The 15,433-nt window shown below is 36.4% G+C and overlaps 2 protein-coding genes across 2 annotated transcripts in view; both read left to right on the top strand.

Moving 5' to 3' along the window:
* LOC113424374 (uncharacterized) overlaps nucleotides 1–15,433 on the top strand; it is a 103,046-nt gene that overhangs the window by 25,264 nt on the left and 62,349 nt on the right. The window lies entirely within an intron of this gene.
* The window catches only part of LOC113430565 (DNA topoisomerase 2-alpha-like), a 55,635-nt gene that overhangs the window by 997 nt on the left and 39,205 nt on the right, over nucleotides 1–15,433 (top strand). Inside the window, exons 2-8 of the mRNA XM_087945895.1 lie at nucleotides 3,586–3,720; nucleotides 4,114–4,326; nucleotides 4,457–4,630; nucleotides 5,959–6,060; nucleotides 13,265–13,402; nucleotides 13,535–13,673; nucleotides 14,678–14,835. Of these exons, the coding sequence (XP_087802021.1) occupies nucleotides 3,586–3,720; nucleotides 4,114–4,326; nucleotides 4,457–4,630; nucleotides 5,959–6,060; nucleotides 13,265–13,402; nucleotides 13,535–13,673; nucleotides 14,678–14,835 (1,059 nt within the window). The remainder of the gene's footprint in view (nucleotides 1–3,585; nucleotides 3,721–4,113; nucleotides 4,327–4,456; nucleotides 4,631–5,958; nucleotides 6,061–13,264; nucleotides 13,403–13,534; nucleotides 13,674–14,677; nucleotides 14,836–15,433) is intronic.

Below are 15,433 nucleotides of genomic sequence, written 5' to 3'. Positions count from 1 at the left end.
TTGCCTCTCATGAGAACAATTGCATCTAAAATTTCACATTTATGTTTCTACTAGAGCAGTGGTCCCCAACCTTTTTGTGCCAGGGACCAGTTTCACTCAGAAACACTTTTTCAAGGACCGGGAGTCGAGTTTGGTGGTTTGCTTGCAGACGTTCCATTATCTGACTAGGTAACATCTGATGTTGTTACCTAGTCGGGTAATAAAACGTCTGCCAGCAAACTCACCAAGTCAGGAACGCCAATGCCTCCTCATTGCAAACCTGAGCGACAGATAGTCCCTGCAGGACGGCTGAGAAGCCTCGCCTCTCGGCCCTGCCTTCATCAGCCCCATCCCTCAGGTGTCTCCCTGCCTCCCTCAGCCTCATCCCTCAGGTGTCTGCCTCGTTCCTCTCTCAGTCCTCTCTCACTCCTCCACCAGCCCAGGAAGAAACTGCTTCAAAGAAGCCTGCAGGGTGGCTTTTCCTGTCGGCGCAGCTTCCCCAAAGCGCCCATTCACCCCCACCCGCCGCCCACGGTTCAATCCAGTGCTCCGTTCTGCCTGCCTGCCTTCGTTTCTGGTGGTTTCGGAGCGCTCCAGCGCCCATTCACGCACCCGTTCAATCCCTCCGCCCTGCCTGCCTGCCTCCGTTTCTGGTGGTGAGTGCTCGGCCGTTCACCCGCCTGCCTGCCTGCCAATCAGTGGTTTCTGCTGCCTGCCTGCCTGGTTTTTAGCAGCAGCTCGGCTGAGAAAAAGAGGCGAATAGTTATTATTCTCAGCCGAAGCTGCTCCGAAACTACCAGAAACGAAGGCAGGCAGGCAGGCAGAACGGAGCACTGGATTGAACCTGGATTGATTGGCGCGGGGTGGGGGTGAAACGGCGCTCGGAGGAGCTGCGCCGACAGGAAAAGCCACACACACACCCCGGCTTCTTTGAAGCAGTTTCTTCCTGGGCTGGTGGAGCAGCGAGAGAGCGACTGAGAGAGGAATGAGGCGGGAGGAAACCGAAGCCGCTGAGCCAGAGAGCAGGACAGGCTTCGGTTGCTTCCTCCCTCCCCTTCTCTCATTTGTGTCCTTGATCCCCGATCCCAGCAGCATTCACCGAAGGCGAAGAAAGCCGCCATTTTTTTAAAAAAATTTTTCCTTTGCGGCCTGGTACAGAGTGCTCCACGGACCGGTATCGGTCCGCGGCCCGGTGGTTGGGGACCCCTGTACTAGAGAACTGCAAGATGTGAATGATCAGGAAATCAAAACTTTATTCCATATATGTTCTGTTTCTATATTCCAATCTCTTTCACACAAAAAATACATATAAGTGAAGCATCTTACGAATTTTTTATTGCTTGCACTGGAATGAGTGGTAACTAAATAAGAGATCAGAAAATGTAGATTATTTAAAATAGTATATATTGATTTTTACCATTTGCCTTATTGCGGAGATCGAGAACTGCCCCCATCTTGATCCTTTCACCGTTTTTTTTTTTTTTTTAAACAAGTTTTGTTAATTTTTAAAACACACAAATTATCATTATTCATTACATGTTTAAACCTTTTTCCATTGTAAATTTAACAAGTCAGATAAATTATAATTCTGTTTTAAACCATTTCAATATAACATACAAAAACCTCTTATTCAATTTCTCTTTACTTCTCTTTACTCTTATTCAATATCATTATTATTATTTCATCTATTTCTTTCTGACTTAGTTACCATTATTCTCATTCTATATTTCTGAACACACAAAACATAAAAAAAATCTTTTTGGAAAGTAACTTGGACCCAGGTGTCTCTCTCTTCATGGACTTCAATTATCTTCATGCTCATCTTACATATCATTACTTATTTTATTTACCATTCTAAGTCTTCTATATTAACTTCTCCACATATTTCACTCTTCTTAATTCTATCTTAATTAATCATCTTAGTTTGAATCATTATATTTGTATCTTTTGTCCATTTTTTATCATCCCTTTGTCTCATTCCTTATGAAAAAGAAGAAAATAAGTTTCTCCTGAAATCATTAATCAGAGTATGATGCCTTTCTATCTCCCCCCTAAATTAATCAAATTAACCTTTAAAATAACATCCAATACCCAATCCGATTTTGCTTGGTACATTCTATCTAACTAGTACATCCAAAATAATTAAATACATAATTAGACAATAAATCCAAATATTAAAAACAAATACTATAATAAAAATTTTATAATAACATCAATACCATAATCTTATTAAACTCTTTAATTAAAAACAGTATTCTCCCTATTATTAAATTTTAAAGCCAATCATTATTAAACATTTTAACATTTTAATCTCTTATCAACTCTTAAACCATTACAATACTACCATCTCATCTTATGTACCTTGCAAAATCTTTTTGAAAAAATTATACTTTATCCATTATCCATAAAAATTCCTTTTTTTCATTTAATTTCAAAACATTGTAGCTTTTCTCCACCTTTTCCCTTTCTTTCTTCTCCCAACAAACCTTTCTACCCCCTTCTTCTAGCCTCTGCCTTACTGGCTTCCCTTCTCTGTCGTGTTCCTTTTCCCTTTTGTTTACTATCATCATATTGATTTTGCACCTTATTTTTCCCTTTCTTAAATGTTTTTTTAGATCTTAAGTCCTTTAGTTCTCTTCTTTTCTCTCTTCCTTCTTTCTTGATCAAATTCTGAGATTCATTAAAAATGGCTCCTTCCTTTCTTTCTTGTTCCTCTGCTGTCTTCATCTGTTGTAATGTTTGTTGATAGTTAGTAAGCGCCATTTCTAAAAAAAGGAAAGCTTCTTCCACACCATCTTTACCATTTTTTTTGCTTGTTCATATTTTTTCTTAGTTCCTCAACAGAGAAAGCCATTATAAATCTTTTCTTTTCTTTTCCCCTTCTTTCTTCTTACAACAACCAGAGTATTCCAAAGAAAATAAAAAAATAAAGCAGTCCCAAAGTTATCAGTCAGTCCAAACCAAGGCAGAGTTCTCACTTTCTCCTTCTGGGGTAATATCAATCAAAGAGAAAGAAAGTCCAAATCTGTTTAAAATCTTATTGCAATATATTCTAGTCTTCAAATCCTTAAGGCATCTCCTCCAACAAAGTCTTAGCATACAAATATTTTCTTTTTAATCCTCTCTCTTCCCACTCATCGCTTAAAACCAATTTTCACCTAAAAAAATAGGTTTCTTAATATCCAATTATTTATTCCGTAGGAAAAGAGGGTAAGCTATCCTTTCAGCACCATCAAACTGCCGCTTTTTTCCTCTTCTGGCAGGTATTATTCAGAAAGTCATACTTTTCAGGAATTTTATTAAATATGTCTTAGAGTCCTAGGAGCCAAGAAAAACTTTCTCCTTTCAAGCACTTTCTCCACTTCCTCCTGCGCATTCTTACCCGGCTGCCAGCTTCTTTGTGGCGGCCATTACGGACCGCCGCTGCACCGCTCTCTCTTTACAAAAAGGCGACCATACATTTTTGTCTGCGAACGGATATGGAGTGCCTAATTCTTTCTACAAATACCACTGCGTGCATGCTTATTTGTGAAATGTTCTATTGGTTTTAGTGGGGGATTACGAATAAGCATATGTACCCTGTAACTGAACTGTATATCTCTTCAGTGTTACAAAATATTATATGTAATTAATATTTTTCCAGGTGGTCGAAATGGTTATGGTGCAAAGCTGTGCAATATATTCAGTACCAAATTTACAGTGGAAACAGCATGCAAGGAATATAAGAAGCTTTTTAAACAGGTATAAGAAACTGCGCCAAAAATTTGATTTCATTGTTTTTAAGGGACAGCCCCAAAGCTTAAGCTCCTAAATTTGTTTCATATTTGATTTTTAATCCATTTCAACATCTCAATACTTCCTGATAAGCGTATCTCAAATATTTAGTGATAAGCATAAGGGATGAAATTAAGATAGTTTGGGCCAGCAAGGAACATATATTTTAAGCCTAGATTAAAAAATGTATTTTGTAGAACACGGGTGGCATCATGTGACATGACATTTTTTTCCCTTCGTAGATCTGCGTGTCACGCATCTGGCCTACAGGCCACAAGTTTGACACCCCTGCTGTAGAAGAAGAAATGTATCCTCCCACTAATGTACCTAATAATTCTATTGGTCTTAATTCCTTTGCAGACGTGGACTGTAAATATGACTGAGGCAGGAGAGACAAAATTGAAGCATTTTGTTGGCAAGGACTTCACACGTGTTACTTTCCAGCCTGACCTGTCCAAATTTAAAATGACTGTATTGGATAAAGATACTGTGGCTCTTATGTCTCGCAGAGCCTATGATATTGCAGGAACAGCTAAAAATATCACAGTATTCTTAAATGGAAAGAAATTACCTGTGAGTTACTAAAATGGGCAAAAGAAACTGCCGGTGTGCAAAATTCACTGGTCCCTTCCTTTTAACATGTTAACAGCCAAGAGAACTTTAAAAAAAATGTAGAAATTTTTGCACTTTGTCTCCTCTGTAGGTCAAAGGATTCCGTAGTTACGTAGACATGTACATAAAAGATAAAGTGGACGACACTGGCAATGCACTGAAAGTAATCCATGAAAAAGTTAATGACCGGTGGGAAGTGTGTCTAACCATGAGTGAAAGGGGTTTCCAACAAGTTAGTTTTGTCAATTGCATTGCAACGACTAAGGTAAACAGTTACAAAGGTCTATAGGGCTTTTGTGAATCTGTCATCTAATCATACTTTATCAAAGCATTCAGTGAAGAAAAACCTTTCTTACTTGGCAATTCTGCATTTTGTGTTTTATTAAACCTAATCTTACTGTAGTTTAGAACTAAAATACATAGATTATGTAATATGATCTCAAGGTCATGTTGCAAATGGACTCTAGTTGTAGACTTTTTGGGGTTGGAGTTATTTTTTCTCAAGCTTTTCTTTAACAATTAACAATGTTGAGAAATTGTAATAAAGAAATGATTGAATGGTAATCAAGTCAGAGAGAAATAGATGATAATTATAAATTGGATAAATATAGAGAAAAATAATAATAATAATGAAATTGAATAAGAGTAAAGAGAAATAAGGAGAAATTTGATAAGAGATATTTGTATGTTCATATGAAATGGTCTAAAATAGAATTATGTTGTATTAAATAATGTTTTATTTGACTTGTAAAATTTATAATGGAAAGAGGTTTATGTATTTAATGGTTAATGATGGTTTGTTTGTCTTTAAAATTAATAAAATTTGTTTTAAAAAAAATAAAGAAATGATTGAGTATAACAAGAAATTCAAGTAGTCCTCAACTTAAAACAGTTCATTTAGTGACTGGCACTGAAAAAAGTGACATGAGCAGTTTTCACAGTTACGACCAGAGGTGGGATTCAAAAATTCCAGCAACCAGTTCTCTGCTCGGTTGCTGGGTGGGCGTGGCCTTCCTTGGGGGAACGTTTTTTGCCTTCCCCGGAGCCTCCAAATGAGCCCTGCACTTACCTGCATCCAAAACGGGCTGCATGGAGACTGCGGGGTGGGGCCAGCCAGTAGAACTACCAGTTCTGCGAATCAGATGTAAATTTACCATGAATCCCACCCCTGTTACGACTGTTGTAGCATCCCCATGGACATGTGATTAAAATTCAGGTGCTTGGGCACTTGATTCATATTTATGATGGTTGCAGTGTCCCAGGGTCATGTAATCCCCTTTTGCACTTTCCAAAAAGCAGATTCACTTAAAAATCTGGCTAACAACTACAGTCATTAACTTAACGGTGGCAAGAAAAATTGTGAAATGGGGCAAACTCACTTAACAAATGTTTCACTTAGCAACAGAAATTTGGGGCTCAATTGTCATAAGTTGAGGACTACCTGTATAGCAAACTCCTAATAAAACAGATTTTACAGAATAAAAGCCTAACTCTATTTTAGGTTACTGTACTAGCAACTGCTTTGTTGTTACTACTGTGTCTGCATTGCCAAAATACATGTAATGTCCTCTAAAATATTGACTTTTTTTCTAGGGTGGCAGACATGTAGACTATGTTGCTGACCAGATTGTCAATAAACTCATAGATGTAGTAAAGAAAAAAAACAAAGGTGGGGTTGGAGTGAAGCCTTTCCAGGTATAAGTCTCAATTGTTTCTTTTTCACCAATCTCATATTTGCTCCAAGTGAAAAATCCTAGTGAAATTTTTAATGCTTCCAATGCTTTTCAGTCCCCCAAAAGAATAGTTAAATCTTTAGTGATTCTGTCCAGCTGTTCTCAATATAGTCCAATAATAAATACAGGCTGGGCAAAATGGTGTGCAAATAAAGAAATAGTTCCAATGAGAGCACGATGGTATATAAAAAGCCTGACTTGTGCATAAGGTTTAATTACAAAATATATCTTTTATTAGGACTGAAGTGTGCAGCACTTCAGATTTGAAGGCAAAAAGAGGCTTTGGAGCACATGAAGACACTTGTAACATTTGTCTATTCCCTAAAATGAATGTATCGTTAAATACTGTGCGAATGCCAGCTGTGAGCTCCAAGAGAAAGCGGCTACAAAAGAATTGGTCTAGTGAATGTGAAAGCTTGGCAGGCAGAAGAGAGTCGGAAATAAAGAAGTAAAGAGAATTTTGGAAGTCTGAAGACCAGCACGGGGGGCGATTAAAAAGACTCTATTATCACTAACATTTGGATTGAAGCTATTAAATCGGATCCAGAAGCAGAACGAAGCCGATCGGGGGGGAAAGACAGAGCAACGCCATAGGCAGTATCCAGAACGCTGAAGTGATTACAACAAAGTAACAGATCTAACTGTCTGAAGGGACACAATCTAATCTATAAACTCTGGGAAAATTGAGAACAGGTCCTAGCAGAGGAGACAGTTCCTTTTCTATTCGAAGGAGATCAGAACAATTGATTTAAAGAACATTAAAATATAAGTAAAAGAGGAAGTCTTTAAATGAGTGGGAACATTGCTTACTGGCAGCTGTTACTCAGCAAATCTTCATTTGCCATTTCCGGTGTGCTCGAAGTGGAAGCTTCCAAAGTGAAAAGCGGAAACAAAAACTCTTGTCTTTGGAATTTTCTTTTTTCTTTTCCTCTACCCTTTTCTGTGTGTATATACTTACTAAAATAGCCTCTCTTCTTTCTTACTTGTTGATGGTATGCTATGTTGAAATATGCTTGCTTTTTTTTTTTCCTCTGATTTCCTCTTGATAAATATGTACATTTAGTAATGAAATATTAGAGTGTTAAAATTAAAATATTGGATTAATTAATTTAGTTAAGTTATTATTAATAGAGATTGTTATAATTTGAATGGGAATATAGGGGAGACAGTAAGAATATTAAGCATTAGTTATTTAACAAGCTTAGAGCTCTCTAGACCAGGGGTCAGGGAACTTTTTTACCTTTTACCCCCCAAAAAATTTATAAACGCCGACGTTACCCCCTTGATTTGAAAGGAAGGTCCTTGTGTATGTAAACTATACAAACAGAATGTCGGAAATAAAATGCCTGGGGGTAATGAGAACGGTCGCGCCAGTGCGACCGTCCTCATTACCCCCAGGATTTTCAGTTTTACCCCATTTGGGGTAATTTACCCCTGTTCCCCGACCACTGCTCTAGACTAATATATTTCATTGTGTGGGTTTATCTGTGAATGTAATATATTTTGTAGTTAAGGTTACTTTATATTGAAGTCAAACTAGAGAAAAATATATACACTTTACTAATTAGTTAAGAATATAGCTACTTAATAGATTGATAGATCTTGGTCAATTTTAGTTACAGAACTAAGAATACTGAATGCCAATTTGGAATAATATATTTAGTATTGTACAACAACAAAAACAAATTTTAAAGGAAATGACTACTACAACTACCACTGCTTTGAAATCTGGTAGGAAGGTTAATCCCACAATAATGACCACTTTGGCAACAACTTCACCCATGGCACAAAAAACAATAGAGGAAACACTACCAACAGAGAAGTCAACTAGCATCTCGAATGCGAATATCCAAGCAATGTTCCTAACTTTACAGGACTCATTGACAAGATTGCAAGAAACAATGATTAAAAACCACAGTGAAACAAGGGCAGATATCAATGAATTGAAGGAAGAAATGGGGAAACTAAAGACAGAAATGAAAGCGGACATTTCCAAAGTAGAGGATAAAGTGGGGGTGTTGCAGCAGGCCTTGGAGAAAAACGAAGTTATAATAAAAGAAGTAGAGAAAAGAACCGAACGAACAGAAAGGGAATTAGAAAGGGTGGATGAAGATCTCAAAAGCATGAGCAAAGAAATGGAGGACTCCCTTGTCCTCCTAGAAATGGACAAGGCAGCAACTTACCTAAGATTCCAAAATGTGGCAGAATCAAAAGAAGAAGACCTGGAATACTTGATGGCAGAAATACTGGCCGGTTTATTGAAGATGGATAAAGATGAAATTCAAAAAGAGTTTGATGAAGTCTACCGGGTCAATACAAACTATGCAAGACGCCACAAATGTTCCAGGGAAGTACACATACGATTCACTAGAAGATGTGTTCGAGACATGATATATAGAACCTCAAGAGATAAAACAATAACCTACAAAGAGAAAGAAATTGTGATTCTTAAACAGATACCGAGGAGAATAAGGGAACAAAGGCGTGACTATAAATTTCTGGCAGCATATTTAAATAAAAAAAAGAATCACATTTAAATGGCTTATTCCAGAAGGAATGTTAGTGTCGTGGAAAGAGAGGAAAATCAAAATAGATACTATGGAAAAAGCCCAGGATTTTTACGAACGGATGGTGGGCCCACAGGAGCAAAGTAGTAGAGAGAAATTGGATACAAAGTTTCAAGAAGAATACAGTGGACATAAAAATAGAACTGGATCGGTAGGAAACCAAGAAAATACCTATCCACAACAAAAGACAGAAGGAACTACATCAATACAAGCGCAAGAAGAGAGAGGAATTGTTACACGACAAAGAGCAAAACAAAACTAAATAGATGGGAGAAGAAAAAAAATTACTATCAATAAACATAAATGGTTTAAATTCAACAATTAAGAGAAAAAGGATATTATCTAAATTAATTAAACATAATGCAGATATAACGTGCCTGCAAGAAACTCATATAAAGAAGAAGGATGAAAAATATTTAGAATGCCCGAAATTAGGAAAGTTATTTACCACACCAGCAGATGAGGAGAAAAAGAAGGGAATCGCAGTATATGTGAAAGAGGATTTGAAATCTGAGCTAATATGGTCGGACTTAGAAGGAAGGACTCTGGGTTTGCAGATCTGGATTAATGATATTCCAATTCTTTTAGTAGTAATATATGCCCCAAATGGAGACCAAAAAGAGTTTTTAAACACCTATATGGAAAATTGGTTGAATTGCAAAAAAGAAATATTTGTATGGTAGGGGACTTCAACTCCATTGCTGATTTCCAAAATGATCACAGTAATGCCGGGAAGAATAAAAAGGGGAAGAGAGAGCTCCCCAAGATTTGTAGGGAAATGATGAAAGAGCTAAACCTGACAGATATATGGAGAAGATTACATCCTGAAAAAAGACAATTTACATTTTATTCAAATCCCCACCAAACATGGACACGGATTGATATGGCATGGATGAGTGGGGAGATAGCAAACGAGACAAAAGAAGTGGAAATTTTGCCTAATGAATGGGCAGACCATAATCCAATACAGGTAATATGGAAGGGCAGGGCAAAACCAAAGAAAAGATGGACCTTAAACACTCAATTAATAAGAGAGAAAGAATACATTAATAAATTAAAGGAGGAATTGAATTTTTTTATTAAAGAAAATGATAATGGAGAAACCACGAAACAAAATGTCTGGGATACGATGAAGGCGGTTATAAGAGGCACAACAATCTCTTATAATGCCAAGAGAAACAAGGAAAAATATTCCCAACAAAACAAATTACAACAAAGAATTAAGGAGCTAGAAACCCTTCTACAAAATAACCCAAAAGAATCCAAACTGCAAAATCAGATAAGTATAGTCAAACACAAACTGAATTTAACTGATCAAGAGAAAATGACTATGAATTTGAACTTAACCAGACAAATCTATTTTGAACATGCCAACAAGCCAGGAAGATGGCTATCTTATAAATTGAAAAAAAAAAAGAGAAGAGATTGATATACCAGTTAATAGATAGCAAAGGAGATACATACCAGGAAATAGAACAGAAAAAAGAAATCATTCATAAATACTTTGAAGATTTATACAAAAGAGAGGATGTCAGTGAAGATAGAATAAGGAATTATCTAGATGAAGTAAAGGATAAGGCAATTGGGAAGAAATGGCTGAACTATTAAATAAAGACATTACTGAATCGGAATTGAAATCAGCAATAGAGAGCCAGAAAAATAATAAAACCCCGGGCCCAGACGGGATCCCAGGGGAGCTGTACAAGGCAATAGCAGATCAAATCGGACCACTTATGGTGGAAGTTTTTAATGACGTTTTACTAGCAGCCAGGATGCCGGACTCATGGAGGGGGGCACTGATTCCGCTGATCCCGAAGGAGGATACAGATCCCAGATATATAAACAATTACAGGCCGATTTCACTCCTAAATACTGATTATAAAATATTCACTTCTATTATAGCAAACAGATTAAAAAGATTGCTAAACTTGTATATACATGAAGATCAAAACGGATTCCTTCCAACTAGGCAAATAAAGAATAATCTAAGAATAGTATTAGACGTACTAGAATTTTATGAAGCCCACCCAGAGAGACAAGTAGCACTCATGTTCCTAGATGCAGAAAAAGCTTTCGATAATTTGAATTGGCAATTTTTAATTCAAAAAATTTATAATTTGAATCTGGGTACCAAATTTGAAAATATTATAACAACTATATATGATACACAACAAGCTAATATAATAGTGAATGGGGAATGCACCGCCCAATAAAGATAGAAAAAGGAGTGAGACAGGGTTGCCCACTCTCTCCCCTGCTCTTCATATTAGCATTAGAGACATTATTAACACGAATTAGGCGGAATTCACATATAAAGGGATTAACAGTTAAGAAAGAGGAATATAAATTGCAAGCGTTTGTGGACGACATGATTTTCTTCCTTGAAGAACCAAAAGACGGGACCAAAATTGATGAGTGAATTAGAGAAATTTGGAGCAGTAGCGGGACTTAAAATAAAAAAAAAAAAAAAAAAACCAAATTAATGACCAAAAACCTAACAGAAAAACAGAAAATAGAACTAGAAGAAATAATGCATATACAAGTGACAAAGAAAGTGAAATACTTAGGAATTTGGCTAACCCCACACTGTAAGACACTTAAAGAAAACAATTATGATAAACTGATACACCAGGTAAAGAAAGATTTAGAATCGTGGGGAAACTTCAAATTTCACTACTAGGCCGAATTGCTACTATTAAAATGAACATTCTCCCTAAATTCTTGTACCTATTCCAAACGATCCCAATTAAATTACATAAAAAGTTTTTGAAGAACTCAATAGAACAACCCTGAAATTTATTTGGCAAGGAAAAAACCAGAATAAATGTAAAAGCAATGCAGGATATGAAGAGCAGGGGGGTTAGCATTTCCAAACTGGGAGTTATACCATATGGCCACCTCATTAGTTTGGTTGAAGGATTGGGTGAATTTAACCAATAAAAGAATACTATTTCTAGAAGGCCATGATTTACAAAGGGGTGGCACGCCTTTCTATGGGACGTAGGGAAAACCAGTCAAAAATATTTCCATAGACATTTAATTAGAGACGCACTATTAACAATTTGGAGGAAAATAAGGAAAAACATTATACAAAAGTACCAGTATGGATTTCAACAATGGAGGCAATGATTCACCCAAACAATTTGGAGCTTACCAAAATGATTAAATACAAAGACTTATTAGACCCACAAGGAAATTTGAAACCGAGGCTGGATCTTCAAGAGCAAGGACATAAAATTGATCAATGGGTTTACCTTCAGATTCAAAGCAGATATAAACAAGACAAAAAAGAATTCGAATTAATAACAAACTGCAACAGTTAGATAAAATTTTATTAGGATCAAATAAAAAAAACATAACAAAATTTTATAACTACTTATTAGAAACAGAACTAGAAGAAGAAATCGTAAAAGGAAATATGATTGCTTGGAGTAAGAACGTAGGGCGCACATTAGCGGAATGGGAGAAAGTTTGGGGCAGAAACAATAAGATTACCAAATCGGCAGCATACAAGGAAAATCTTTATAAAATGTTTTATAGATGGCATCTCCCCCCCTTCGAGGTTAGCGAAGATGCACCCCAACATGAGTCCGCATTGCTGGAAGTGTAGGAAAAAAGAAGGAACCTTTTTCCATATGTGGTGGTCTTGTGCAGAAACCCAAAAGTATTGGAAGAAAATCAAAACTTGGTTGGAAGAAATCACCAAAGAGCAGATCGAATACAAACCAGAGTCCTTCCTACTAGGGATTTTTGATAAGCAAATTTCCAAAAAAACCAAATACATAACAATACACATTTTAACAGCGGCCAGATTAGCCTTCGCTCAACACGGAACAACATCAAATTCCATCAGAAGAAATGATTATTGAAAAAATCTCAAAATGGCGCTAAAAAACAAAGACACTTCACTATACTATGATAGCTGGAATTGTTGGTATAATTGGATTGACCAAAGATAAATAATATATTATAAGGCATAAAAGAAAAGTATCAATACATAATAACGAGGTAACGATATAAGTTAAAAACAGGTGTGGTTATATGACACAAGTTAAGGTGATGAAAACAAAAGAAGATCTTGCAAACTGTTAAAATAAGAATACTTTTAATCCTGTAACCTCTTTCTTTCTTTTCTCAAAATTCTTTCCCTCTCTTCCTCTTCTTTCTTCTTTCTTTTTTTCTTTCTTTCTTTTGCTTATTTGTGTATGTATTGTGACTGGTTTTAATTGTAAAAATTAATAAACTATATTTAAAAAAAATATATGAATGTATCGTTTGTAATTTTGAAAAAGTTTCAGACAACTTCACTGTGCATTCTCACATGCCCTAAAATACATTAGTGCCTTTGAATCTAAAGCCTTGCATAACCTAGCTTTCAGATCCTGTAGAGCATTTTAAGCCAGTAAATAATGCTTTTAGAAATCCTGGTTTTGTTCTGTGTAGTGACTGATCACTTTGTTTGAGCATCTCTATCAATTTTGAAGATAACATGATGTTTTTGGCAGACGTTCTTGTCCATCATTTTTCAACGGCTATATTGAGAGTTGCTTGGGAAATACAGTCAACCAGTTTGCTAAAAATGTACTATCTTAATTCCAGGTGAAGAATCATATGTGGGTATTCATAAACAGTCTGATTGAAAATCCAACGTTTGACTCGCAAACCAAGGAGAATATGACTCTTCAAACGAAGAATTTTGGTTCAACATGCAAATTCAGTGAAAAGTTCATCAAGGGGGTGAGTACTAAAAGGTTTGCTTCATAATTTGTTCTGGGAATTCTGATGAGCAAAAAATGAATTAATCCAGCAATAAGACATCTTATGGAACAATTCAGAATTCTTTCAACATTTTTCATTTTTGTTTTCTAGGCTGTTGGTTGCGGCATCGTGGAAAACATTTTGAACTGGATTAAATTTAAAGCCCAGACACAACTAAATCAGAAATGTTCCGCTGTTAAGCACACTCGAATTAAAGGCATTCCTAAACTAGATGATGCCAATGATGCTGGTATGCGTTCAAGTGTTAGAAGCACTGAAGCCCTCCTGTTTTTTACTAGTTAATTAAGTCGATGGGTACAGGGATAGGTAATTCTTCAGCTACTCACAGCCCTACACTACCTTTTTGACACCCCAATAAATTCTTCAACATGAGGATGCCAAATGCTGGAATAACCTTTTTTTGTGCCCTTTAAAATAATTGAAGCTCTCAAATGTCAGGACAGAATACGAAAAATGTTTGTCCTGCCCTTCCAGGTTGTAAGAAGGCTATTCACCTCTTTTGTAAGACTGCAACTCCTGAATACAAGGTTCAAATTTAGTTTATAGTTATAGAAATGGTACATAGATAATTTTGTGGGGGATTAGGGTTCTTGGGATTAATGGATAGAAAAGAACCAAAACTTCACTTTGAGGCAGTTTACATTGTAGACAAAATTATCCATAGAGAAGAGTTTTTGTAGCTCAGGATTGAAACAAGAGGTCCTTGATGCTCTCTGAGTTTGGTTATTTTGTTGTAGAAGTTTCATTACCCAAATTTGACATCATATATCATTCAAAGGAAAAACAATAAACCAAAAAAGGGAACAAAAATATCACAACACCTCACCACCAGATGAGCAGAGATTAACACCAAGATCAACACTAGAAGCAAGCAATATCCCAACCAAGAACTGCCAAACGTGTGATCAAAATTCAGATGCTTGGGTGAAAGCAGCCCAACCAAAACTATTCCCATCGATGTTAACAGGGCAAGCCGCTCGAATATAACATTGAGAGCAAATCCCAGTCCTTACTAGCACTGATTACCTTACCAAGTTTGGATAATAAGACATCTACAAGAAAACAAGGAAGCTCAGGGAGTGCTAACTCCTCAAAGTTATCCATCTCCTTTTCCTGAACCCCAGCTCAACTGTGTTTTTACCAAAGCATGAATGAAATCTCTGCTTCTTAGGAGAGCATCTGTAGTGTACTATTAAATGGAGCTCTGGTTTATGATATTTAATTCTCTTTCAGGGAGCAAGAATTCAATCAACTGCACTCTCATTTTGACAGAAGGAGATTCAGCTAAGACATTAGCTGTTTCCGGCCTTGGAGTTGTGGGTAGGGACAAATTTGGAGTATTTCCACTGCGAGGAAAACTTCTTAATGTACGGGAAGCCTCCCACAAGCAGGTTAGTTAGCAATATTTTGCAAACATTGCTGTGATCCCTATAGGTAATCCTCAATTTAAGACCACAATAGAGCCCAAAACATCCATTGCTAATCAAAGCAGTTGCTAAGTGAGTTCTGCCGCGTTTTACAACTTTTCTTGCCATAAGTCACTTTTTTCAGTGCCATTGTAACATTGGTCACTAAGTGAATGGTTGTAAGTTGAGGAACTGAATTTTTTTTTAAATGTGTAAAACCAGAAGCATTAGCCCTCGTTTAAACTTTAACTCAAAGGTGTATTTCTAAAACCATGCAGTGATTGGTTTTTAAAGTAAGAGTTTTGCTATCGTTTTTCACCGGTATAATGACTATCCCCTTTGCTCAAATGAATCTCTACTGTGAAATGTGATTATTAGAATAGGTAATATATTGGTTACTTGCAACACCTGGAGGGATTTATCCCCCAAGTTGTGCTGCTGTGATTCAGTAATAAAATATCAGTTAAATGTTGGGTTCTTTTCATCTATAAATATTTGAAATAGAAAAAACTTCTTCCTACCCCCCCAAAAAACAGGCTAAAAGTATCATCCCTACTCCCTTTGATGAAATATCTGCTGATAT

The sequence above is a fragment of the Notechis scutatus genome, chromosome Z (assembly GCF_049901735.1).
Source record: "Notechis scutatus isolate UNSWTSFEM ecotype Mainland chromosome Z, rNotScu1.2, whole genome shotgun sequence".
NCBI classification, from domain to species: domain Eukaryota; kingdom Metazoa; phylum Chordata; class Lepidosauria; order Squamata; family Elapidae; genus Notechis; species Notechis scutatus.
Note: the sequence above shows the minus strand (reverse complement) of the source record. Positions and strands in the feature narration are given on the sequence as shown.